The sequence below is a fragment of the Geotrypetes seraphini genome, chromosome 4 (assembly GCF_902459505.1).
Source record: "Geotrypetes seraphini chromosome 4, aGeoSer1.1, whole genome shotgun sequence".
Taxonomy (NCBI): domain Eukaryota; kingdom Metazoa; phylum Chordata; class Amphibia; order Gymnophiona; family Dermophiidae; genus Geotrypetes; species Geotrypetes seraphini.
In genome coordinates, this window is record NC_047087.1 from 268,432,698 (window position 1) to 268,460,504 (window position 27,807).

Consider the following 27,807-nt stretch of genomic DNA (forward strand, 5'->3'; position numbering starts at 1 on the left):
ATGTTTAAGGCTTTTTTGGCAAGTTGGACTGTATGCCTGATGCCTAGTTTGTATATTTGACCAATTCAAGGGACTAGCTGACCATCTGGCATATGTTGGGGTTCAAAGACAAGACTTCCTTCCAGACAGTGTCAATGGAAGTATTTAGCCAGTGATATGAGCAGTCCACGTGAGTTTTTGCAACAGTTGCAGCCGCAACATTTGATTCTATGTCCATCCAAGTTTTGTGAGAATAGTATCAATGAAGTTCTCTATGTTCTTTGCTGTGTGTTTCTCTGGAAAATACTCACATTTATACATTGCATGATACAGGACCCAGTTATTCACCCAAAACACATGACATTGCTGTAAGGGTTCTTGTTGATATCATCAGTTATCATATCTGTGCAGAATGACACAGCTTTATGGACAGAACTAATTGTAACTTGTTTCTTGATCTCCTCATGACATTGCTTCATTCTTTCAAAGACCACTTCCCTTATTGTATTGCTATTTCCTTGAATTGGTCAAATATGCAAACCAGGCATGAGGCATACAGTCCAACAAGACATCCATACAATACATCATCAACACTTATGTTTCCATAATTGCTGCCAATTAAAATCATTTGCTAGGTAAATAATTTCAAACCTGAACTTTCAATAACAGAGAACAATAGTCCAGCCTCAACAACTAGACGCAGTTCGGCACTCTTCACAGCAGCTCTATCTTCTAGTGAAATATTTGTACCAGGAACCTTTCTTACAAACTGATCAATCCGGTTGACTATTGTAGTTCATTATATCTAGGATTACCAAAGATGACATTAAAAGCACTACAGATAGTTCAGAATATGGCAGCACATCTATCGGGGGTCATCTTAGTTCAAGCTATTGTTAGTAATTTTTTTTAAAAAAACAGCATAATACTGGAAGACTTGAGGGTGGCAAACGTGATGCTGATTTTTTTAAAGGGTTCCAGAGGTTATCCAGGAAATTATAGACCAGTGAGTCTGATGTCAGTGAAGGGCAAAATGGCAGAGACTATTATAAAAGACAAAATGACTGAACATATACGTATGAATGAACAACCAAATAGTTGTAAGATTTTCAACTATTTGTCCACAACTCCTTTGTAGTTTTCACCTTAACAGAATCCTCAGCAGCACCACTTAGAGCTGAGGACATAGTGGTCGCAGTTACTGGCGTTATAGAAGTTAGGGGTTAAGCCTTGAGAAAGCTGAGCAAGCGAAACATGTCGGCGTTGAAATCCCTAGCCAGAGACCACGATATTTAAGCTAAGTATATGCTGAATAAGTTATAAGTTTTAAATAAACAGTGAGCATAAGCATTAGTAAAGTTAAAATTAAAGTTTAAAAAATTTAAAAATTAATAATATAAGAAGTTGGATCCGATGACGACTTGACATGTAAAGCTTAGAGCAATGAGATGTTTTGAAGCTCTAAGTGGTGCCGCTGAGGATTCTGTTAAGGTGAAAACTACAAAGGGGTTGTGGACAAATAGTTGAAAATCTTACAACTATTTGGTTGTTATTTGTGTAAGGAATACACCCTTTGAAAATAGATACTTAAACTTAGTGCATACCATCTGAACATATACATAAGCATGGATTAATGAGATAAAGCCAACATGGTTTTAGTCAAGGGAAATCCTGCCTCACCAATCTACTGCATTTCTTTGAAGGGGTAAATGAACATGGTTGATGTTGATGAAAAGGTGAACCGGTTGATATTGTGTATTTAAATTTTCCAAAAGGCATTTGATAAAGTACCTCATGAAAGACTTCTGAGGTAATTAGAAAGTCATGGGATAGGAGGTAATGTGACTCCAGGCGATATATTAAGTTTTTTAAATAAATAAATGCTCTTTTATGAATTGAAAACTGGTTAAAAGACAGAAAACAGAGAGTAGGTTTAAATGGTCAATATTCTCAATGGAGAAGGATAAATAGTGAGGTTCCTCAGGGGTCTGTGCTAGGATCACTGCTTTTATTTAGCAATAATCTAGAGATGGGAATAGCTAGTGAGATAATTAAATTTGACACAAAATTGTTAAATTGCAAGAGGATTGTGAAAAATTGCAAGAGGACCTTCTGAGACTGGAAGACTGGGCTTCAAAATGGCAGATGACTTTTAATGTGAGCAACTGCAAAGTGATGCATGTGGGAAAGGAGAGCCTTAACTATAGCTATGTGATGCTGGGTTCTTTGTTAGGAGTGCTTGCCCAGGAAAAGGATCTAGGTGTCATTCTTGAGGATAAGTTGAAAACCTCAGCTCAATGTGCGGTGGCTGCTAAGAAAGCAAATAGAATGTTATGAATTATCAGGAAAGGAATGGAAAATAAAGATGAAAATGTTATAATGCCCTTGTATAATAATAATAATAACAGTTTATATACCGCAGGACAGTGAAATTCTATGCGATTTACAATGATTAAAAGATGTTACAGATTGAGTAGAATTAACAAAGTTCAGGGTTAGTGATTAACAGTTCTGGGGATCAGTAGTTGTGGACTAAGATTGTATAGGTCAGTTACCTAAATACTTCAAGAACAGATATGTTTTTAGGTGTTTCCTAAATTCCCCATAAGTAGTATGCATAAGCAGTTGTTCCAGATCTTTACCCCATAATGCTGCTTGATGTGAGAAAAGATGTTGATGATGACTTTTAAATTTACATCCTCTAACCAGTGGGGAAACAAAATTCAGTTGTGAGCTTCTCTTATGTCACTCTATGATACAGCCGCACCTTGAATATTGTGTGCAGTTCTGGTCACCATATCTCAAAAAAGATATAGCGGAATTAGAAAGGTACAGAGAAGGGCAACAAAAATGATAAAAGGGATGGGTCGACTTCTCTATGAGGAGAGGCTACAGTAGCTAGGGCTCTTCAGTTTGGGAAAGAGATGGCTCAGGGGTAATATGATAAAAGTCTATAAAATAATGAGTGGAGTGGAAAGGGTAGATATGAATTGCTTGTTCACTCTTTCCAAAAATGCTAGGACTAGGGGACATGTGATGAAGCTACTAAGTAGTAGATTTAAAACAAACCGGAGAAAATATTTCTTCACACAATGTGAAATTAAACTCTGGAATGTGGTGAAATCAGTTAGCTTAGTGGGGTTTAAAGAAGGTTTGCATAATTTCCTAAAAAAGAAGTTCATAGGTCATTATTGAGATGGCTTGGGGAAATCCACTGCTTATTCCTAGGGTAAGCAGCATAGAATCTGTTTTGAGACTTGGGATCTAGCTAGGTACTTGGGACCTGGATTGTCTACTGTTGGATACAGGATACTGGGCTTGATGGACCTTCAATCTGTCCCAGTATGGCAATTCTTATGTTCTCATCTATCTAAACTGTATTGGCTTCCAATAGCCTGGAGGGTGAATTAAGCCTGGATATTCAATGTGGGGATGTGTCCGGACACCAGCACTGAATATCTTCATAGACACCTAGAAGTTACCTGGACACTTGTTGATATAGTTAGACTGATGCCCCGATAACTTGATGGAAAAACTTAGAACAGCCTTTTTGGATAGAGCCATGGTAGCCAGATGAGATATTCAGTGGCACTGCCCAGTTAAGTGCCACTGAATATCCTCTCCTAGCCTGCTCAGGGTGATTTAACTAGGCAGAAGCCTCTTTACTATACACCAGTATGATTGCTAAGGTCAAAGGGCTCTCACCAATTACACATTCTATCACTCAGATAATGTGTTTGTTGTGGTATGATGACTTTAATAGCTTCATGTTTTTCTGTTTTGAGAATTGTGTAGTAGGTGATTTGTTACCTATCCAGTAAAGTGGATGCAGCAAGTTAAAATAGAGAAATAAATAATTTTTACAATATATGGATTCTTTAGGCAATTCACATTATAGCAGAGTTCTGTGAATGAGAGGACATTATCCTCTGGAGAGTATGAATTTTACTTAACAGATATAATATTGATCATGGCTATATTTTCCTTACTTGAATCAGGGAACTGTGATAAAACCACCACTATCATCGTGATCGATTGCAACTGCAGATACAGAATTTCATTCTTCTTTGTTTCTTCTCATTTCTCTGGCATGACCTATCCCTATTTGTTAAATTAAGACTTTATTTTTCATGAGTCTTGAAGGCTGATACCTCAATTTATAATCTACAGTTTCTGTCATATTTAAGATGATTGATCACAAACTTCTTTAGAGAAATGGGGGAAGAGGATGGGGAAGAGGAAAATTCATCCTCTGAATCAGACAGGGACAATAGATCGACCACAAAGGTGAAACCTTTTTCCTTCCTGCAATTATTGAGGTGAGGGGGGAGGTAGAACAGAGTGATAAAAAGGAGCAAACATTTCCTGAGCAGTATAATATTTATGAAAGGAACTAGAGTCACAACACTGAAAATTAACTGTTTATTTGGCTACAACCAGAAATGGCTGTCCATGTCACCTGAGCTTCTGCTAACACCAGATAATTGTTTGAAGACTTGCCAGAGAAGCCAAGAGGTATGGAAAGGTAGTCATACAACTATGGACCTGCAGAAATGCAAAAATGGCCAGGTTGTTGTCAGACTCGGAAGCTAGGTCATGGGAACAGGATGTGTAAATCCTTTACATGTAATCCACTTTTTGTGTACTTTGGTAGAATAATGACTAGCTTTATATTTTAAATCCATTTCGGATATGGTATTGTCCCCTTGTTTTATGCACCTCTGTATATGCTGGCATTATAGAATATGCTAGCCAGAGGATAGGAGAAACTCTAGAAAGATATATTAAGAAGAACTCAGAGCCTATTCACTCACCCCCCTCTCAAAGGAACACGACGAAAGAAACTATATGACAGCCTTTTAGCGACACAGGCAGCAAAGATCGATACTACCATCACCAATCTACTGACCAAATCAATAGACACTAAAGTATTCCGAAAAGAAATCAAAACTCATCTCTTCAAAAAACACTTCCCATCATCATAACCTCACAAAAGTATCAGAAAATGCTCTCATGACCACCCTACCACCACCACCAGCAACACCATGAATCCAGACAGTATTATCTCTATTCATCTAAACAACAGAATCCGGACAATATTATCTCTATTCGTCTAAACAACCTATCACTATCTACTATCTGCTATCAATTTCTCCTGGAAAAGTCCAGAATAACAATTGTAACTTGACGCATTCTTGATTACATGTACTGCAATGCTACTGGAAATGTCCAGTCTTCTAACTTGTAATCCGCTTAGAACCGCAAGGCACAAGCGGAATAGAAATCACTAATGTAATGTAATGTAATGTAATATGTTGCCCATAGGTAGACAGGAATGTTTCCAGGAACCACTGAGATAGTAAAGCATTGGCTCGGTTTGTCACAAGAAAATTAATAAATACAATTTGAGTTATTTTTGTACAACTGATAAGAGGCTTAGATACTAAAGCTTAGCAGACATGGAGGGGCATTTTTAAACATATGTCTAAGTCTCATTTGGACATATGGCACAAGAAGCATGGGATGAACACAGAGGATCTCTAATCAGAAAATAATGGGTATATGTTGAAGGAACTAAGGTCAGTACTGTTCCTGAAATACTTAGGAAACCAACTTATACAATCTTAGTCCTCAACAAACGATCTCTAGAACTGTCAATCACTAAGTCTGTACTTTGTTTATTCCACTCAATCTGTAACATCTTTAATCATTGTAAACCGCATAGAACTTCACGGTCCTGCGGTATATAAATTATTATTATTATTACTGGGCAGACTTGTATGGTCTGCACCGCGTATATGGCCATTTAGTTGAGGACAGGCTGGAGAGGGCTTCGATGGCAGGGATGGTTTAGATGGGCTGGAGTGAGCTTTGACGAAGACTCCAGTAGATAGAACCTAAGCACACTACCGGGCAGAGCTCTGGATTTCTGGCCCAGAAATATCTAAGAAAAAGGACCATTTAAATTAAATGATAGAAAATGTAGTGTATGGTTAGGCAGACCGGATGGACCATTTGGGTCTTTATCTGCCATCATTTACTATGTTACATCCAAATTCGGCAGTAAGAAAATGCCTATTTTCAAAAGGCAAACCACCATACACCAGGACATCTATCTTTATACCACATTTTCAACCAAAATTTTTTCCAAGAAATGCCCAGAAGACCATTTTGATGTGGGAGGAGCCAGTCCTGTAATGGACTGGAAACTCAGACATTGCAACAGAGCAGTGGGGCACGTTAGGGGGCACTGCTGTGAACTTCACATAAAGGGTGCCAGATAAACATCTTACTAGACCCACTGCACACACCTGTCTACAACCCCAATAGCCCTTTATGGCTGCAGGTGGCACCTATAAGGCAGCAGAGTAGGGTTTGGGGGGGGGCTCAAATTTTCCACCATGAATGCAGTGGTTAGAGTGGCTTATGGGACTTGCTACTCTTCTCTACGGTTCACTAGCCCACCAACCAGGCTACTTAAGACACCTGTGTGGAGCTCTACTAGGCTTTCTTATACCAGGTGCTGATGTTCTGGAGGCAGGTATGTATGTTTGTATTCTGATCTTTGTGTGTGCGAGGGGGTCTGTGAGCACTGAGGGAGTGTGGGGGTGTCTTACCTTGATGCATGGTCAGTTTGGGCACATTTATGGCACTTAGACCCTTATAAAAGAGGTCTAGTTCCAAATGTAGGATGTCCAAGTGCTGATTTAGGATGCTTTTTGGACGTCTATGGTTTTTTTATTATAGGCCCCATACTATGGCAATTTAGAGTTTGGTTCATGTAGCCCATATTCTGCAAATTGACTTAAATGGATAAGCCAGTTGAAAATCCATGAAGCTATGGTCCACTTAACTTTAAGCAGATATTGCCCCATTGAATATCAGCACTCTTAAGTTCTGGTTGAAATTTCTCATTTAGTTGCATACAGACTCAGTCAAAGCTGAAACAGTGCCGATTTCTCTATTGCTTCTACCACTCGTATCTTCTCAGATCAGCTTTGCTGATTAGACTTACAGGAAGAGCAGCAGATTACAAACTAGGAAAGCTGAGTTTAAATCTCACTGCTGCTCTTGGTGATCTTGGGCAAGTTACTTAGTCCTCTACTGCTATAGGTACAAACTTAGGGGACTTTTAAAAAGCTGCAGTAAGCCCTAAATGATGCTTATCTCAGCAAAAAATGGTATACTGTGGGGCATGCTGAAGCGATCCACGGTAATTTTGGGATGTGCACATACTACCTATGCATTAGAAAATTTTAATTTAAAAAAAAAATAAAAATTTTGCACAGGGGGCGTATCTGGGGGCAGAGAGTGGGCCTCTTCTGTGCTAATTGGTTTGTGTGGCTATTATTGCTGCACAGTGATTAGTGCATGTTTAGAGCATGAGCCCTTACTGCTTACATAATGGGTGGCAGTAAGGGCTCATACACTAATCCATTTTAATGGCTATGTGCTAATGGCAAAATTAATGCATGACCAATAATTTAAAAAGAAAAAAAAAGGGAAATGTGACCATTTTACCCCAGTGGTAAAAATAACCTTGTTGCAAAGACCCAAATAAGGGCGTACTAAGGCCACATGATACTTGTTTGGTAAAAGGGCCCCTCCAAGGAAAGAGAAATTCCTGAATGTAACTCATCTTGAGCTGCTACTAAAAAGGTATATGGTAAGCCAAATCCAAAAAGTTACATGGAATATTCAATACTTTACTAGAACTATTAAAATGCTGCATTAACTTGACATTACATACTATTTCAGTAAGGGTAAGAACTATGGCTGCTACTCAGTGAAATTCAAGATGAGCTAAACAATGCAGCACAAACGTAAATCTCCACGGAACAGAGCTGAAAAGCCATAATAAATCTGAATATTGTTTCTAGACAGCTAGGAAAAAAAAAACTATGGGCTAAAAACTTTAGACATTTGGTCATTTACATAACTCAGGCTTGTTTTTGTAGAACAGAGGCATAGAAATACCAGAAGGATATTTTTTTTTCTTTTCATTTTGTTTTGTATTTAATTGCAGGTATAAAACAACTGTAGAAAGAGTTTAGACATAAGGAAGACAAATATGTGGGTATGATGCAAAGCTGTTAACTAGATAAAATGTATAATGCATATGCAAAATTAATACTGCAGTAAATAACCAAACTGGTAAAAAGCACCGAATGGTTTGAAAGTTAATGAGGAAATACTGTCCCCTGTATACATGCATGCACCCACAGGAATAATTATGTGGATTTTAGTTGCACATGCCAGTAAAAACCTGACAATTAAAATAATTTAATCAATTAATGCCTTTCTATCAGCCACAAAACACAGAGATGCTAGTAGCTTTCAGAACAGATGGCTGGATTCTTTGAAGGCTGTGATTCCAGTTTTCTCTGGGACCAATACTGCTACTAGAATTCCATACCACAGAACAGATGGCAAACGTGTTTCAATGAATATAAAATATTAACTTGTCCTTTTTACTTCTATCTTGCATCTTACTTTTCCATTCCCTGAACTGATTTCTACCATCATCGTTTCCTCCTTCCCTTCTAGATATTGTTAATATTTTATTTATTTATTCCATTTGGTATACTGTTCAGATCTTGGTTAGACATCTAAGCAATTTACAAATTGCTGAAAAACATGATATATTAAAAAAAGATAAAAACAAGGACAGGGGGACGAGAACAAACAGGAGGTCAAGAGGCTGATGTATTCTAAGAAGAGGTGTGTTTTCAGTAGCCATTTGAAAGAGTTAAGTGGGTTGATTCCTAATGTGAAGTGGCAGATCATTCCAAAGTTTAAGATCTAGGTAAGAGAAGGCAGTGTCTCATGAGATGGTGAGGTGATGAGCTGAGTTTGAGGGGAGTTTGAGCAAGTTATGATCAGTCGAGTGAAGCAACGGAGAGGCATGTACGGAATGAGTAGCTTACTTAGGAGGGTGCAAGAGATAGACATGATTTAAAAAGAAAGCAAAAGAATTTTACATTTGATACATTAGTGATTGGAAGCCAGAGTTCAGAATGGAGTAGAGGGGTGATGTTGTCAAACTGATGATGGTTGTGAAGCAGCTTTACAACTATGACATCTCTTGATCTTTTTCACACCTTGCTTCAATTTTCCCTTTGCTTCCAGCTTCAAAGTTCAAAAACATGACAAAAGGCCCAATTTCTATGCAATAGCCTGGCCTTTTTCCAGGTGATAAAGAGTCAGTTCTAAGTATCAACACCTTTACTATTGCACACATACATTGCTTCCCACAGATGTTAACAATAGTAATATAGAATGGCATTTTAGAGAGGCCATCAAAAATAAAAAAATAGGGCCCTGATTCTGTATAGGACGCCAGGGAGGGGTGTCCTATACAGAATCGGGCCTACACTAACTCCGATTCTGTAACCAGCATCCATGTTACAGACGCCGGTTAGAGAATCGGGTTAGAGTAGACGCGGTCGCTACACTTATGGCGATAAGGGATCTCCCTGCCACGATAAGTATAGCGGCCGCCTGTCCAATCGCCGGCAGGAGGGTACCGAACCCCTCCTGCCGGAACGCCGCCCCCCAAAAAAAACTCCCAATCGACGGCAGGAGGGTGCCTCCCCTCCAAACCCCCCACGCTACCACCCCCCTAACCTCCCCAACTAACCTCCCCCCCCAACTAACCTCTAAAGTGTTGGCTGGACGGACGGGTCTTGCTGCCGTCCAGCCAGCAGGCCCACCTCGTCAAAATGAGGCGGGCCCGCCCCTTCTCGGCCCATCCCCGCTAAGTCTAAGGCCTGATTGGCCCAGGCTCTAGAAGCCTGGACCAATCAGGCCATAGGCATAGCGGGTCAGCCCATCCTCACTAACCCTAAGGCCTGATTGGCCCAGGCGCCTAGAGCTAGATTCAGGTTCTCATACAGCCATGTGGTCTACAAATATGGAAACTGTTCTTTCTCAAGATTGAAGAAGAAGAAGGGCAGGCTTCAGCTCTGTGGATGCAGCCTAGCTCTCTGGGAGAAGCAAAACCCTCTGGGGATTTTAAGCCACAGAGCACACCTTACTTATACATCTTAACATAAACACTTAGGGCTCCTTTTACAAAGGTGCACCAGCGGGCTTAGCGCGCACTAAAATGCCGCATTCGCTAGCCGCTACCGCCTCCTTTTAAGCAGACAGTAGTTTTTCGGCTAGCATGCGTGCGCTAAAAAACGCTAGCGCACCTTCGTAAAAGGAGCCCTTAAACTTGTTCTTATACAAGAAGCTAAGCAAAAGTGAGGGCAGAACATTCTAAAAGAGAAGTTCATTGGCCAATATTGAAATGGCTTGGGGAAATCCACTGCTTATTTGTAGGATAAGCAGCATAAAATCTGTTTTACTACTTGGGATCCAGCTAGGTACTTGGGACCTGGGTTGGCCACTGTTGGAAACATGATGCTGGGCTTGATGGACCTTCAGTCTGTATGGCAGTTCTTATGATCTTATTTTTTCTACCCACACAGGAAGTGGGATTATTATTTACTTCTACATTGATTTAGCAAGTTTGGTGCTTAGCTTGTTTCAAGCATTCCTCCATTATTATTTCTTTTCTGTAGCAATACCTTCTTTGTTGTGATTATGGTTTTCCCCACAGTTCAATCCTTTCTCTCCTGCTATTCAATATTTTCCTCAGTCCCTCCTTTCACAAAGTTTTGAAATTAGTACTTTTTAAAAAAATTTTTAATTAAAAATCCGATTGAACAGTAAGTGACATATTTATAAGTCACGTAAAATGGTTCTCTATGCAGTTCTTTTACATCTCAAGGGGCCTGTTGGAGGTGTGTTTTGGGTGGGACTATGGCGGGATTATGATTTGGAGATTTTTCTGCAATAATGGAACATTATAAAAATGACCAGGGCAAAAAATAAGATATTTTTGGCTAGACCTGTTCCAATAATGACTAAGTTCCAAAAAGGTGCCTAAACTGACCAGATGATCATTGGACTACCCTTAGTTTAGCTAACTTCTCACAAACACAGTCCCCTGAAAATCGTTCAGAGTCTACCACACCTCCATCCCTATTTGCATTTGTCTTCTGCAGTTCTGCTTCCAGTGTCTCAGCTGTGAACACAGAACAGAAATATTTGTCAAGCAATTCAGCCTTATCTTTATTATCTACATATTGCTCCCCTTCACCTTTAGAGTTTCACAATGCCACTTTTGCACTTCTTCCTATCGCTACCATATATAAAAATTGTCTTGGCTTGTTTTATTGTATCTGCTATTTTTTTCTTCCATTTGGATCTTTAGTTCCCTGACTACTTGATCAGCTTCTCTTAATTTTGTCTGTCTTCCTCTTTTTTGTGATCTTTTGTAGTTTATGAAAGCTAATCTCTTTTTCCTTATCTTCTCAACTACTACTGTTCAGAACCAAAGGGGCCTTTTTTTCATCTTACTTTTATTTTCTTTCCTTACAAAATAGTTATTTGCCTTACAATAACTCCTTTCAGATTTGCCCACTGCATTCCTATGTCTTCCAGATGTTTCCATCCAAACAACGCCTTGACATAATCCCCCACCTGATCAAAGTTAGTTCTTTTAAAGTCTAGAACTGATTTCAAATGAGTAATTAGTCAAGTATGGCCCCATCCTGCATGGGTTCCATTACTAACTGCTGGAACAGTTTTCCCTGTAGAGAATCCAGGATCTCAATAGGGATACCCCAAATAACTTCCGGGATATTAAAATCACCTATTAGTAATACTTCCCCTTTTACAGTTATATTTTGAATGTATTCTATTAATTTTCTGTCCACTTCTTCTGTCACCTATTGTACTGTACTCAACTTTACACCACTACATTTTTTTTGCTGTTCCTGAAGGACTCACCATACAAATATAAGGGAGTTATGATGTGATGTGTACCTGGGAAGATCACTGCAGTACCCCTCTCTGTTCAGGCTATTTTTTTGCAGCATTCGCCAGAGATTGTAAAATGGCAAGAATAACACATGATGCTTGCATTTGCCTTAAAAAATATCTAGATTGGAGGGCTATAAACGTTGCTATTTGGCACGTTCAAGTCTCTAAATGTTTAGGGTTCTAAAATGTCCATTTTACATAGCCAGCACTTTCCTCGGCTCACTATTGCTACTATTTATCGTTTCTATATTGCTAAAAGGTGTACATGTAACATTCAGTAGACGGTCCCTGCTCAGAAGAGCTTACAATCTAATTTGGACAACACAGACAGGACATCTTAGGGTTGGGGAGTTTCTAGTAGAAGGAATGGTATGATGTTTATAGGTATCTGACAGTTAGTGGAAGATAAGAGTTGAAAGCAGCTTCAAAAAAGTGGGCTTTTAGCTTGGATTTGAATACTGCTAGAGATGAAGCATGACTCTGGCAGCCTGTTCCAGGCATATGGCACAGCAAGAAAGAAGGGACGGAGTCTGGAGGTGGCAGTAGAGGAGAAGGGTACTTTTGCAATGGAGAGTGATAGGTTGAGTATGTAACAGATGGGAGGGCTGACAGTAAGAGTAATAGCTCCGAGTAGGTGGGTGGGAATCGGATCAGAGGATTAGGTGGTAGGTTTGGAGGAGGAGAGAAGGTGAGCAGTTCCTCTTCTGTGACCTCAGAAAAAGAGGAAAAGGTGTCAGGGATTGTTGAAGGGAGGTTGGCAAAGTGGAAAGCTGGAAAGGGTGGTAGGGGAGGTGACTTGGTTGAGAATTCAAGGTGGGTCTTGTGAATCTTGTCATAGAAGAACTCTGCCATCATCTGGGGAAAAAGTGAGGAGGGGTAGGAGGTGGGGGTACTTTGAGCAGAGAGTTGGCAAAGAGACGGTGATGGTTGGCACTAAGATAATTAGTTAAACATTTGTAGTATTCTTGTTTGGCAAATGAGAGAGTAGATTGGAAGGATATCAGCATGAATTTGAAGTGTATGAAGTCGACGTGTGTGGGATTTAAGCCAAAGATGTTCAGCAGTTCGGGCATAGGAGCTCAGATCAAGGATGTTGGGGGTTAGCCAGGGCTGGCATGTCTTACAGGATATGAAATGGGAGGGGCGAGGGTATCAATAACAGAAGAGAGAATGGAGTTATACGAGAGGACAGCTTCACTGACAGACTTGTGTAACATAGTAGTTGAAAGGAGGGATGAGACAGTGGTGGAGAGAGTGTCAGGGTCAAAAGTCTGAAAGTTTCTAAAAGTATGGTACTGATTGGCCGGGTTGGGGGGAAGGAAGGGTGATGAGTCGTGAAGGTTAGCAGATGATGGTCAGAGAGGGGAAGAGTCGAGGTGCAGAAATCAGTGGCAAAGCAGTTAGAAGAAAACACATATCAAAATGTGAGCAAGGGCTGTTTATAAAAGATTTTGATGGTACAATCAAACCTCGGTTTGCGAGTGTTTTGCAAGACGAGCAAAGCACTCAGCAAACTTTTGTCTCGCAAACCGAGCACTGCCCTGATAAATGAGCACTTATAGCTGCAGGCAGCGCCACTTCAGGGGGATGCCTCTTCCGTCCGCCGGTCAGCCTTTCACACCATGTTGAAGAGCCTCTGAGCCCATGCAGCCGAGCACCGTACCACCTGCACGTTGCGTATGATCACGCACAACGTCAATCGTCAATGTTGTGCGTGTTTATACGTGGCGCGCCTGTGGGACAGCGCTCGGCTGCGTGGGCTCAGGGGTTCTCCAGCAAGGAGGCAGCGTCTCCTTGAGCCTGCAGCTGTACAAAGACCCTGATGATTGTGTGTGGCTGGCCACCTACAAACTGTAGCATCCAGCACCCGACAGGTACACACCCCTGGCCACCCCTCACTACTTCCTCCCAGTTCCTTGGCACCTTTTGGGTTGTTGAACAAATTGTCAGCGTTGCCATTATGGCCATTATGCTTCGATATATGAGTACTTCAGATTACGAGCATGCTTCTGGAACAAATTATGCTCATAAACCAAGGTAACACTGTACATTTATTTTATTCCAATAGCTATTTGTTATTTGATGCCCTTTATACTGTATTGCTAATTCTTTTATCTCACTCACTCCTTAAGTCTTCACTCTTCCCCTCCACCAATTTCTGTTCTATTCTACCCAATATGGAAGTCCCCACTTTCTCCTCAGCCCTAACTATAAGGAATCTGAAAATTCCCATTCTCATCCTCTCTTCCTTTACCCACCAAATCTGGTACTCACTGGTACCCATACCCTCAAGTCTCTACTCTATCCCCATCCCCAAATTTAGAAGTCTCCAATCTTCATTTTCCTCTCCCTTAACCCACCTACCAAATCTAGGACAGAGTGTTGTACTGGCAAAATTCCTTTTCAGTGAGGTTCAAGTGTGCAGCATGAAGTAATAACAAAGAAATGGCTGGGTCTTCAACATCTAAGCACTTTGTTTATGCCAATTCTTTTGAATTAGTAAGCAGAAAAGTTAACAATATTTATGTTAGATGCAAGTTATATCTGGTAAACCACAAGCCTGAGTGATGAAGTGGAATCATTTCTAGCAAAGAAATAAAATGTTAAATCAACTATTGAGTGTAACTGTGACATCAAATGTTGCAGATTCAAATTGATGAACTTTGTCAAAGAAAATATGCAGGATTTTTTTTTCTTATTTGATCTAAACCTTTCTTGTGCTGGATTCCCCTCCCCCTTTTTACAAAAGCATAGCGCGTTTTTTAGCACCAACCGTGATATCAGCTCCGATGCCTATAGAATTCCTATGAGCATAGGAGCTGCTACTGGCGCTAAAAACCATGCTACGCTATTGTTAAAAAAAAAAAAAAAAAAAAGGTGTGGGGGGGCTCTATTTAGAAGTTTTCTTTGATAATGGATAGATATCCAACTGCTAGAATTAAGCTTATGTAATATCAAAGCATTATACCCCAAAATTAAAAAAGTAAACATATTACTTCATTAAGGGCCCCTTTTATCAAGATGCGCTAGAAGTTCTTAGCGTGAGCCAGTGCGGTAAATGCTCCGACGCGCACAGAATTCTTGAGCACTCTAGTAACTTTAATATATTTTTACAAAGTAACTCGGCCAGCTCTAGTTAGGACAGCATAAAGGCTGTTCAGAAGCAGTCCAAGGTAGGGAGAGAAGGAGTCCAATGGACTGAGGATCCGACTTTAATAAAAATAATAATTAATTTAATTAATTTTTAAAAATCCAAAACTCCGGATTTCAGTTTAATTTTGATGCTCCTGAGAGGCAGAACAGGATAAGAAGCCTGCCTGGCACTACATTAAATCTGATATAAGGAGGTGTAGACTGGATGCCTGTCTGGTGGATTTGGCTTTTACCTAGTCCCGCCCAGAAGAACAACCCTTTACTTGACTGGAAAAGGCCTTTAGCACTGGAACCTGAAAGAAAGCGTGCCTCTAATCACATAGGCATGCCCAAAGAGAGAGAGACGGGGGGGAGGGCTGCACTTACATCGGGGACTGCAGCTCAGCTGATTTCACAGCTTCGGCCCGTCCTACGAAGGAAAAGAAAGGAAATGCGTGCTGTGTACGTGCCTCTGCGCAGCGGGCGTAACTCGTTGGTAGCCAATCGGCTGGTCCACCTCTGCGACTTTATGACATTGGCGGGCTGACGTCAGACCCCCTCCCCTGCCAAAACATCAGACTTCCCTCCTCGCCAAAACAATAACAACAACACGGCGCTTGTGACTGGGAGCTCGGAGCTGCTGTGTGTGTACGTGTCGGAAGAGGGCAAACAGCATGGCGCAGAAAGAAGGGTTCAATGTGCAGGAGGAGAATTTGCAGGGTAAAAAAAACCTTATTTAACCCAGGTCCTCAAACGTTTTTAGCCAGCCCCTGGGGCTTGGAAGGAGCCAAGCAGTTTAGGAGGCTCCTGGTTTTCTTTAGTACTGGGGGAAATGTGTGCTTATGAATTAGAACACAAACCTTCGTTATCAAATACTGTATCTGGAAAGCAATTGTTTTGTTTGTTTTCCGGAGAGGCATTAACCTCACAAGCTGTTCTTGCAACGTAAACTTTTTTTTCCCTATAATAGGTATCATAGCAATATTACGTCATTGGTTTAATAATCAGCTATAAAATATCTATATCTGCCTGAGAAGATTAAAAAAATGAAATTGCAATAAACTATGACAAAATATATTACAGTTTAATATTAGCTGTTATAAAATTATAGAAATGTTAATACTGAGATATGAAAAGACAATGTCAGTGTTTTCCAATTCATAATATTTTGACATCTTATGGAAAGTGAGGACATGCAATCTACCACTGGATCCATTTTATCCCTATGGGCTCTGCTGCAGGTAACAAGTGTTAACATTTCGTAAAAGGACCCCTTAGTATGGCAGCTGGTTCATCCAATCTGTATGGTCATTCAGAGGTACTATAATGTATATTAAAATTTACTGATTGAGTCTAAAAATGGAAGAAGGTGGAAGATTATCCTTTAATTTATCCTGTTGAAAATGATTTTATTCAAATCAGTAAAAAATAACCCGGAAATGTGAAAGTGAAAGTGTTTGCTATAACTTTATTCAAATCAGTGTCATTTTTAATAGGATCAATGATGAAAAGTACTAGAAAATCCAAAGTGTTTTACTACCTTGGTTCACGTATTGTTTACTATATGAACATTACCAATCAAAGATAAAAGTTAAAAAGTGTTTTCATTTCACATCTCCTTCATTCAGAAATCTGATACCCGGAATAATTATTTCAGGATCCAGAATGGCATCTATCAAAGTACTCGGAATACATGAAGAGTTCTCTTTGTTAGCTTAAAAGTTGATTTATCAAGGTGCAAATGATTTTTACAAATGGGATTTCTATGGAAAAAAAATATTTTAAAATGCCCCCAAAACACAGAACAACAGCAAACTGTGCAGGGTTTCATATGCTTTTCCATACAGTGCCCAAGTAGCAAGAAAAGTTGCAAATTCAGCCTTCATGTTAGTAAGCTTTCCCCCATAGTTCGCTATATGTAAAAGTTATCCACAATCTTTATTAATGAGCTGATGCAATGCAAAATTGCACAAAGCAACTCCTCAGTGTAAACTTGGACCCTGTAGCATAGTCTTAAGCAATGCACTCGCACTCCAAGAATGCTTTCAAACTGGACTTTTACATCAACAATTTTAAGCACAACAAACAAACAAAATGCCCTTTTAGCTAACAGTTTCTTGACGGTTGGTATTTGCTCCAGATAATTTTCTGAAGTGATGAATAGGACTGATATTCCCAGAAGGTAACTATTTACAAGAGTTTAATTAGTCTCTCTCCGCCTATCCCATGCCCTCAAGGCTGTAGCCTGTTTGAACTCCTTTAAGCAAGTATTCCACTGGACCATTCTATTCTCAGGACTATTGCTGCCCAATTCAAGGAAAAATGTTTTGATTTAAATCAGCCCTATTAAATCAATTTTTTTTTTTAAATTTGATTTGCTTTTCCTGCCTAATCGGGCACTTTTTCTAAATATCGCCCTTTCCAACCCTATGCTGGTGCTGTGATGTAAACAAAATAAACAAAAAATACTTTTCCTCTCTCTGTTGGGTCCTAACTCATGCTCTCTGTTTAAAACCAGCTCTGGCAGGACACACATTTCAAACCTGACTTCTGTTACATCCCTTCTGAATTCAGTCCCAACCTGCAGTCCAGGTATTGCAGAAAACCACAACTTTTATGAGCTCCACCTCCTTAGCCTGAGAGCTAGAAGACATATCCAGTTACAGTTTCTGCAAGCAGTGCAGAAGTCTTTTGCAGTAACTCTGCTTCTTGTTTTTATTTTACTATTAAAGTTTGTTTCTCGGTGGCTTCGGTGCCTTGTGACCCTCCCTCCAAGGTGGTACTCTGTCGGAGAAAAGGATGCAATCCCGCAGTGTTGGACCTCAGCTTCACAGAGAAACTCTGGTGGATATGTGGAGTCAGCCTGCTGTGTGCCACCTTCTTGAAGTACCCAGATTCCCTTCCTGTGGAAGTCTTTTGGCCGGTGACACTGTCACAGGTTTCTAACGCAGGCTGTGTGCGTCTGGATGGAAACCCACCCGAGTTTCAAGGCGCATGCTGCCTTTCCCGGAAACCCACCCGAGTTTCAAGGCGCATGCTGCCTTTCCCGCCCCCGACCGCATGACAGAGGAACATGGGGGCAGAGGTTTTAGTTGGTATCTGGCCAATTGGCAGTCTGAAGATTTTCCATTCTGTGCAGTTGGTGCTGTTTCTGAGGAAGTCCTTTTAATCAACTCAGCTGCTTTTAAAAACATTGACAGGCAAAGGCATTACAGAACTGTGAGTACCTCCATTATTTCCTATGGGAACTTCGGGGGTGGCTTGTGGAACAATTTAAAAATCAATTTTTACAGTTTCTGTGGGTAGAGCTCAGGTCCCCCACCTCCCCAGACCCCAAATGACAATTTTTTTTATTTTCAATTTTTGTTTATTTTTGCTGTTTTGGTGTGAATTTGTGACGGCAGCCATCTTGGATTGTAAAATCTATCTTTTGTTCTAATTTTTATTTCTGCCTCAAAAACCCCTTGATTTGACTCTAAATCATTTGTGATGGATTCCCCAGGCCCTAATCTGTTGAATGTGGACATTGATTGCTCCAGATAGGTGCCAGAACAGTGACTGCGTACCATGTGCCTTAGCACATTGAGGGAGGGGGAGTGAGCTTTAGACTTCACTTCCTTTGAGTAATCTTGGGTTGGGGAGCCAGCCTGGGTCTGTGCCTTCCAAGGAAAATCTTGTCCAGAGGCCGTTCTGGAGTCTAGCACAGTATGCCTGCGTTCCAAGTCTGGGGACTCTTTTGACGCTATACATGTACCTAAACAGATCCCTGCTATGGTTGTGGATTGGGCCTTTTCACCGTATTTTATTCTGCTCCTCTGAATGGTGTATCCTCAGACTCCGCTAGTTTGACACAGCTGGCGGGCACTTTAGCGCTTTTTCGGTTTGTAACGTCTGTGACGAATCCTCCTGTTCGGGAGCTCTCTCTTTTGGCTGTGCCAGACCTCGATTGCAGTAGTTGTCATGCAGATTTTATGATTCTTCTGTCTCCTGCCACTGGATCCGGCTGATGCCTTTGCTAAGAGCGTCCGGATTTGGAGGTGCTGATCCTTCTTCACATTTTAAGCAGGCTTCTGGCTGCCTCTTTCTGGATAATGTTCTGACAGAGCTCCGTTTGGATTTTCCACCTTCCAATTCTCTGGCTTCAGTCCTGGGCCGTTCTCCTGTGTTTTTTTCCATTCAGTCCACAGCGCCTTGGTCTGGTTTCAGAATAATGTGATCCTTGGTAAGCTCTTTCTGATCTGCTAAAGATATATCTTCGCTTTTATCACCTGGATCCTGATTTTTGGCAGTTTTAAATAACCTGAGGTAGATTCCACCATGGAGCCGGTTTTCCAGTATTCAGCCTTTCCTAGTGATGGGGAAATGAGATTTCAGGACTCTCAGGATTGCAGGGTTGATGTTATGTTATAAAATATTCTTTTCTAGCATCCTCAGGCAGTGACCACTTCCTTTATGGTGCATGCTTATCATTCCAACCTCCGCAATGCATCCTTTGTGGAGGTGCATGCCTGTCCGCTGGTGCTGGTTGGTACCCTTTATGATAGGGCTGCGGTGATATCATTTGAGTTCTTAGTACATTCTCTGCTGGTGCAGTGTTTGAGCGCTGAACTCTTTGGATCCGTCTTTGGATGAGTTTGCTGCCTCGAGGATCACCTTCAGTGACTGTCTTTTTAAGGGCCAGATTCTTATTGGTATAGGTCTGGATGACCTCTACTCAGGTGTTGCCGAATGCCATCCTATGTTGCTCCCTGTGAACCAATTTCACTGGACATTGGGAGGAGATCATAGTTCTCTTTGTTCATCTCACAGATGTCATCAGGGATTCTTAACTTTATCCTCCCAGAGACATTCCCAGGGTTATGCCCACATTACCACGGTTCCAATTCCAGTAGACGGATCCTTTGTCAACAGATTAGAATTCTCTTGGACCGTCCAGCTTTCTCAGCCTGGTTTTATCTGCAGGTTCTGGGGTCTCAGGCAGCCTCCTTGGAGGCGATCCCCTGGGCCAAAACGCCCATGTGCCCTTGACAGAAGTCCCTCCTATCTTGATGATTGCTGAGTTTTCCCCTTCAGGTACCGCTCCCCTGGACAGTGCCAGCTTGCAGCAATTTAAGCTGGTGGCTTCAGGGGGTGGCTCTTGGCCAGGGCTGGCTTCTTCAGATTTCCAAGTGGATGACTTATCTGCTTTTGTGGCCAAAACATATAGGCCAGTATTTTATAAAAGGTACAAAACATTTAAGCCACTAAAAAGTATAGGGTCAGCAGAGACAAGTCAGGAGGGATCGCTAAAAGCAGCACTGTGTCAGCGATGTACAGTATATCTCCACTTCCAGATAGCATGTTGACATACATCTAACGCCAAATGAACATTGGGACTTTGACCTTCTTCTCTTTTTATTGCAGTCGCCTTGTGTGATTTGATGCCCTTTCTATTGCATTTGCTAATGCTGTATGTACCCTGTTCTTTTTCTGTGTAGTGCTGAATAAATAAAGATTCCTTTAAGAAAAAAAAGTCCATTGCTAAATATGTTTTGCTTCTCTGAGGGGGATTTGAATCAGGCATCCCAAGATATCAAGCCCAGTGCTCTAACCACAAAGCTACTTCTCCAATGATCTTGTCCTGCTCCAAGTTGCAAAATGTATTGTACCCCAGTGTAGGAAAAAATCTTTTGCAGTGCAGATTGGAGTGGAGGAGTAGCTTAGTGATTAGAGTGCCAAGCATGCCATTCATAGTTAAATCTCATTGCTGCTCCTTGTATTCTTGGGAACATCACTTTTTCAGCTACAAAATTAAATTGGCTGTACTGTCTACCCTTTCATCGTCATCAGATCTAAGCAACCTTTCTTAGCGTCGACTTACACCAGGGCTGCCCAAGTCCAGTCCTCGAGATCTACTGGCAGGCCAGGTTTTCATGATATGCACAATGAATATACATGAGAGAGATTTGCATACCAAGAAGGCAGTGCAGACAAATCTCTCTCAGGAATGTTCATTGTGGATATCCTGAAAACCTGGCCTGCCAGTAGATCTCGAGGACCAGACTTGGGCAGCCCTGACTTACACTGTTCTAAACCAGTGAGTGTTACCTCTTCCCATCAGCAAATGGAGGTAGAGAAAACCTGAATTCAACCAGTGACATAAATGGCTATACTGAATAGTGTTCTCTGGAACAATCCAGTATTTTTCTTTACCTTCCAGCAGGTGGTAGGTTGCGTTGTGGTGCTCTGTCCCTGGCCTAGTTCCCCACTCTCCTGGCTGCGGCCATACAGCGTGGTTGAGCCTAACGGCTGCTCCTAGGTCATAGTCACAGGACTGTACCTGGTTGAACTCAGAACTTGGCTCTGCAGCCCTCGGTCCTGCTCCTTAGTGCCACTGGGCGAGGCTTTGGATTGATCTTGAGGGATCTCGTCTGAGGAGTGCAGGTCCCCATCCCCCCATTTCGCTTGCCAATTCACTCTATTTGGGTGTGTCCCCCACGGGATCCTTGGACAACCTTATTCCCCTGCTTTTTGCCGCTCCTTTTCCTTTAAGAAAAAAAAAGAGCAGAGCAGCCCTGAACAGGGAAATAAATCCCCTACCTCGTGGTTGAGGAATTTTCCTTAATTTGAACCCCCAGAGAGCCCTGGACTGTGCAGGAGCTGGATCTCCAGGCCAATGCAGTTTTGGGTAGTGTATGGGGCCCGTGCCTACTTGACACACAGGCATGGATGCCCTCTGATCTTTGTGCAGGAACCGGCAGCTCAGCAGCTGCCCTTTAAGGGGTGGTTGCTATTTAGCAAGGAGCTGGAGAAACTGGTTAAGGATATGAGGGAAACACAACATCTCTGACTCCCTGTGTTGTAGCAGAAAGGCTGTCAGCGTTTCTCTGCTTACAAATGGGAATGCTACAGGGTCATGGCAGTTTTAGACTGCCCAGCACGCTCGTCATACGCCAGAGTAAGTCCTTCAAGCAGGGTTCCTTTTGAGGTCCCAAAAGATCTGGTCTCACTGGTGCTTCCAGTGGAGCTGTGCACCCCCATTCTGCCCAGTGAGGGTGCTCCAGGCCCCTCATCAGTGCTAGTGGGAAGCAGATTGTCTTTTTTCTAGGAAAAAACAAGTTGGCCTTCATCACATAGTAACATAGTAGATGACGGCAGATAAAGACCCGAATGGTCCATCCAGTCTGCCCAACCTGATTCAATTTACATTTTTTTTTTTTTTTTTTTTTTAATTTTTTTCTTCTTAGCTATTTCTGGGCAAGAATCCAAAGCTTTACCCGGTACTGTGCTTGAGTTCCAATAGCTGAAATCTCTGTTAAGACTTACTCCAGCCCATCTACAACCTCCCAGCCATTGAAGCCCTCCCCTGCCCATCCTCCACCAAACAGCCATACACAGACACAGACCGTGCAAGTCTGCCCAGTAACTGGCCTAGTTCAATATTTAATATTATTTTCTGATTCTAAATCTTCTGTGTTCATCCCACGCTTCTTTGAACTCAGTCACAGTTTTACTCTCCACCACCTCTCTCGGGAGCGCATTCCATGCATCCACTACCCTCTCCGTAAAGTAGAATTTCCTAACTTCAAACTTCCAGGCATCTACTACCCTCTCCAAAGTAGAATTTTCTAACTTCAGATCAGTGAATTCTAGAAATGATCAGCAGGGGGTATTCTCTGGATTTGGCCCATCCAGTGTCTAATGCTTTCATAGCCTTGCTCTGCAGCTCAGCACTGAAGCAACAAGTTGCCGCTTCCACCCCAAACGACCTGTGTGTTCTCGGAGCAGTGGAGCCTATGCCTTTGGTAGAGTGTGGCCTGCGACAGCACTCCATATATTTCATGGTCCCATAGAAGGGTTGCTCCTTCCATCCCATCTTGGATCTCATAGAGGTCAACACTTGTCTCATGGTCCAACACTTTCAAACGGAGATTTTGCAATCAGTGATCGCCTCAGTGCAGCCAGAGGAATTCCTGACTTCCTGGAACTCACAGAGGCTTATCTCTTTATCTCTATTATGGCTCATCACAGGAAATAAATGTGCTTCTGTATTCTGGGCAAGCATCTTCAGTTTGCCCTTTTGGCTATTCTATAAAGGGTGCTTCGCCCTCTGTAGAATAGCTCTTAGTGCCAATTTTAGTGACCAACTTTGGGTGCGACTCGTATCAAGTGAAGCCTGGTGTAAATCCAGGCACACAAATTGGGCAAGCAACCCCGGAATTCAATAACATTGCAGCTAAATTATGGAAATGCCCCTTCCATGATCATAATGTCAGCGTGCAACGTCATAGAATAGAGCACAGACAGAAGCACATACTATTCCAAATAATTGCCAATTAATGCCAATAATTGTGTTTCGTGACTCGCTACCTAATTAGGTTGTACGCGCTTCTCAGAATTGCGCACAAAATTTGATGGCCTTTATAAAATCTGGGAGTTAATGTTGATATTCAGTGGTATTGACCGGTTAAAGGTTGCTGAATATCAGCAGGTAGCTCCGTACAGGTATTTTAGGGCTCCTTTTATAAAACCGCAGTAATCACGCCAACGTCCATAGAGATTTAATTGGCAGCGGAGTGTTTGTCATGTGGCAGCCACTATTGCGCCTTTTTAAAAGGGGGCAGAATTAATTAGCCAAAAGCCTCTCCTGCCTGGGTAAATTGCTTTGAACATTGACCTCTAAATACAGTATATATATTTAGATATATATAAATCTCAATATATACAATATCTGAAAAATGTCAGATTCTCAAACATTTCCTATTAAACCCCACAGCCAGAGGGATTTTCTTGATATTTTTGTTCATTGGAAACCCAGCATAAAGTTTGTATCATGCATATTGATTGTGGAAATCCTGAAAACCTGACTGGAGGCAATAGGAATATGACCTGAGGGTCTGTTTTTCAGATATCTTTAATTAGCAATTATATCTCATATTTATTTGAGATATCTTGAAAACCAAACTACTGTACTTTGAAGACCTTGATGATGGGGGGCCACATTACTCAATAAAATAGTTTATTCTGTAGGCACGCTGTAATTTTTAGCAGAGAATAACTCTTTTGTCTTCCCAGTTGCCCCATGTATTGCGCCACTTGAAACTCAACTCACATATACAACATTTATAACATTTCACATTTGTCAGTCTTATTTAGGGTTGCCTCAAAAAGAGGAAGTAGGGAAGATAGGATGTTTTGCAAAGCTACATATATAACAGTGGTCTCAAACTCAAATCCTTTGCAGGGCCACATTTTAGATTTGTAGGTACTTAGAGGGCCTCAGAAAAAAAATAGTTAATGTCTTATTAAAGAAATGACAGTTTTGCATGAGGTAAAACTCTTTGTAGTTTATAAATCTTTCCTTTTGGCTAAGTCTTAATAATATTGTCATTTATAGCTAAAGAGACATATGATCAAGAAACTGTTTTATTTTATTTTGTGATTTTGATAAACATACTGAGGGCCTCAAAATAGTATCTGGCGGGCCGCATGTGGCCCCCGGGCCGCGATTTTAAGACCACTGATATATAAGGAAGTTTCTACAACTTGGGCCACTGTTATACTGTCCCCGCTTCTAGCCAGTTCTACTGTGCTATGATTATTTTATTTGTTACATTTTTTTAAAATCTTCTATGAAATGACTTTGAACTGCAACAAGAAATGATTGCTGCTAAACCTTTGGGCCTCTGGGAGTGTACGTTCATAAAATCATATTTCATGGTATAATAGCGCAAAAGTTTCCAATTTCATAACTCTGCTTAAAGCAAATTTTCAATTATTTTTCAGAGACATGTTTCCCTGAGCTTGCTGATACATCATATTTATGGTAAAACAGAGCACACAATATTCAGATTATTTCTTTGCTAAGCTGTGAGAGAACATGTGCTGTTTCTGGTAGCAGCATGATTATCTGATACTATTCATAACTCCAAAGTAAAATTTCACAACCGTAGCCAAATGCTTATCCAGAACAAGGCAGAAATATAAATAAACCTTTCAGCTGTACTCCTGCATGCTTTCTACTGTGGGCCATCAGGAGGTTCATTTGGATAGAACGCTTCTATTTTTAACGCAGCCTACTCCATAGTGAGCATGTTACAATCTGCTGATTATTTATCTGCCTTGCTCACTTTTTTCTTCCAACAACTAGCATGTTTAATGTGAACTAGACAGGGCGAAGTTCATATTATATAATGGCTTCCTGGACTACATATCCAGTTCTTTTTTGATACTCTACTCTACTCAAATTAGAAAACAAAGGATGTAAATTAAAGAACTAAGGACGGCAATGGATAGACTTGCACGGTCTCTATATGTGGTGATTTGGTGTAGGATGGGCTGGGGAGGGCATCAATTGGAACTCCACTAACTTGAAACATGAGGACGTTACTGGCCAGACTTTATGGTAGATATCCTGCAAACGGGATGGTGTGAGCTTAGACGACAACTTCAGCATTTAGAACCTAAGACAGCCAGGTGGACTTTACATTCTATTTTCCAGAAATATCAAAGAAGAGACAAGTTAAGTTCATCATTAATTTTTAATGGATACAGTCAAACCTCGGTGTGCGAGCAACATGATTTGCGAGTGTTTTGTAAGATGAGCAAAACATTTTCGCAAATCGTGACTCACAAACCGAACGTTGACTCGATTTGCGAGTCCCCCTTCCTGCGAACCAGCATCGCCGCCTGAAAACGCCACCCCCCCCCCCCGCGAACCAGCATCGCCGCCTGCTAACCGGCATCCCCCCCCCCCGCTTCGCGAACGCCCGCCCAAACTGAATCCTTGCCCCCGTCTGGCACGCAGCACCAAACCACAGGAGGTGCTGGTTCCCGAAGATTGTGCTGCTTGCCGGACTGGACCTTGAGCATCTGCGCATGCTCAAGGCCTTCTGGCTCTCGTTCTCTCCAAGAATCTCATTCTCTCTGAGAATATCAGAGAGAGGTGGGAGCCAGAAGGCCTTGAGCATGCACAGATGCTCAAGGCCCAGTCTGGCAAGCAGCACAATCTTTGGGCACCGGCACCTCCCGCGGGTTGGTGCTGCGTGCCAGTGCAAGATGGGGGTAAGGCTTCAGTTTGGGCGGGCGTTTGCGAGCGGGGGTGATGCCAGTTTGCGGGGGAAATATGGAAGCGCACCAGTGGCTTCGGGGGTGAGGGGGTCTTTTGGGGATGTGGTGGGGTGGGGTGGAACAGCGGCCGCGGGGGGGGGGGGGGGCGGAGGTGGAACCAATCAAGCAAATTTCCCTTACTTCCTATGGGGAGACTCGCTTTGATATACGAGTAATTTGGTTTACGAGCATGCTTCTGGAACGAATTATGCTCGTAAACCAAGGTTCCACTGTATAACTAATGGGCAGACTGGATGGACCGTTCAGGTCTTTATCTGCCATCATTTACTATGTTACTTCATCCCTTCATCATGGGTGGAGGCAGTTATACTGTTCTCATACTGCATATTCCACTGCAGTGCTAAACGGTGAGCTAGGCCAGATCAACATCCAAGGAGAAAACCCAGTCTTTTAATTTGCAACTGTTTATCACAAATAAGTAAACAAGGAACTTACTGTGAGTAGTAGGTTAAATACAAAAATGGAGAGTCTTTCCACAAAATGGATCACTGAATACAATTGACTGACTATAAGTGGGTGCTGAATAACTGAAGGAATGGATGCTAAACTAATTGAATTAACTGGACAAAAATAATGCTAATTACAGGGGTGGAGAGGGAGAGAAATCCTATGGAGTGCCTTGATTTCTGTGCCCAAGATAGTTTATAGCAGGGGTGTCCAACCTTTTGGTTTCCCTGGGCCGCACTGGCCGAAAAAAATGTTTCTGGGGCCACACAAATGCGCAAACGCTGCAGCAAGACAGAGGAGAGAGTCGGCAAGACGGTAAATACCCGGGGACAGCAAAGGAAAACACTCCATCGCCTTCGACCGGGGCTGAACAAAATACTTCATGGGGCCGCATGTGGCTCTTGGGCCGCAGGTTGGACACCCCTGGTTTATAGTTTAGTTTATTCATTTATAGCCCACTTTTATCAAAGTGGGTTACAGAAAAGATAGAGAGGGAGGGGTGCAAAAGAAAATACAAAAGGACTTGGAGCTCTGGAACTGGCTGATAGAGCCAAAGGTTGTAACTTGGGCTGAGGAATGAAGCTAGGCAGATCTCAGGAGACTGGAAGGAACATAACATAAGAACATAAAAATTTGCTATACTGGGACAGACCAATGGTCCATCAAGCCCAGTGTCCTGTTTTCAATAGTGGCCAATCCAGGTCACAAGTACATGAGTAAAATGGATTTTTATACTGCTTATCCTAGAAATTCAATGAAAACCAAAAGAAAAAAACTGCAGAAACGATGTACAAAGCACAGGATCTTTTATCGAAGTAGATGCAATGCAATGATCCCAATGTTGGTTCTCATGTATAAATATGCAGGACCCGACACGGTCCGTGTTTCGGAGAAACACTCCTTCTTTAGGGGTCCTAAGAGGCAATATAATTTATTGAGACATTGGAAATGTTGAGTTACTGGAATGCGCATTTGTAATGTGAACCCAATAAAATGTGATAAAGTGTGCATTGGGATGTGCATTTATAATGTGAATCCGAGGGAGTTCGATTAAGTGATAAACTTAGGGCTCCTTTTACTAAGCTGCACTAGCGGTTTTAGTGTGCACTTAGCGTGCGCTACAATACCGTACGCGCTAAACGCTAATGCCTCCATAGAGCTTGCGTTAGTATTTTTCGTTTAGTGCATAGTTAGAACATGCTAAAAACGCTGAATGAATAAATGACAAATTGAGAAAGGCCTCATGTGCTAAATAAGAATAAGCGA

General features: G+C 41.7%; 2 protein-coding genes across 19 annotated transcripts in view; one reads left to right on the plus strand and one right to left on the minus strand.

Annotated features, from left to right (window-relative positions):
- The window catches only part of JAKMIP3 (Janus kinase and microtubule interacting protein 3), a 308,083-nt gene extending 292,596 nt beyond the window's left edge, over positions 1 to 15,487 (minus strand). For 8 of the 18 annotated variants that reach the window (XM_033940780.1, XM_033940799.1, XM_033940798.1 and 5 more), the window contains exon 1: positions 15,373 to 15,453. The gene's annotated coding sequence lies outside the window, so the exon portion shown is untranslated. Of the gene's footprint in view, positions 1 to 15,239; positions 15,330 to 15,372 lie in introns of those variants that run through there. The other 10 variants (XM_033940797.1, XM_033940791.1, XM_033940787.1 and 7 more) reach the window with 5 other exon arrangements.
- A 63-nt stretch (positions 15,488 to 15,550) lies between these two features.
- The window catches only part of BNIP3 (BCL2 interacting protein 3), a 52,316-nt gene continuing 40,059 nt past the window's right edge, over positions 15,551 to 27,807 (plus strand). Inside the window, exon 1 of the mRNA XM_033940801.1 lies at positions 15,551 to 15,705. Within this exon, the coding sequence (XP_033796692.1) occupies positions 15,660 to 15,705 (46 nt within the window). The 5' untranslated portion in view covers positions 15,551 to 15,659. The remainder of the gene's footprint in view (positions 15,706 to 27,807) is intronic.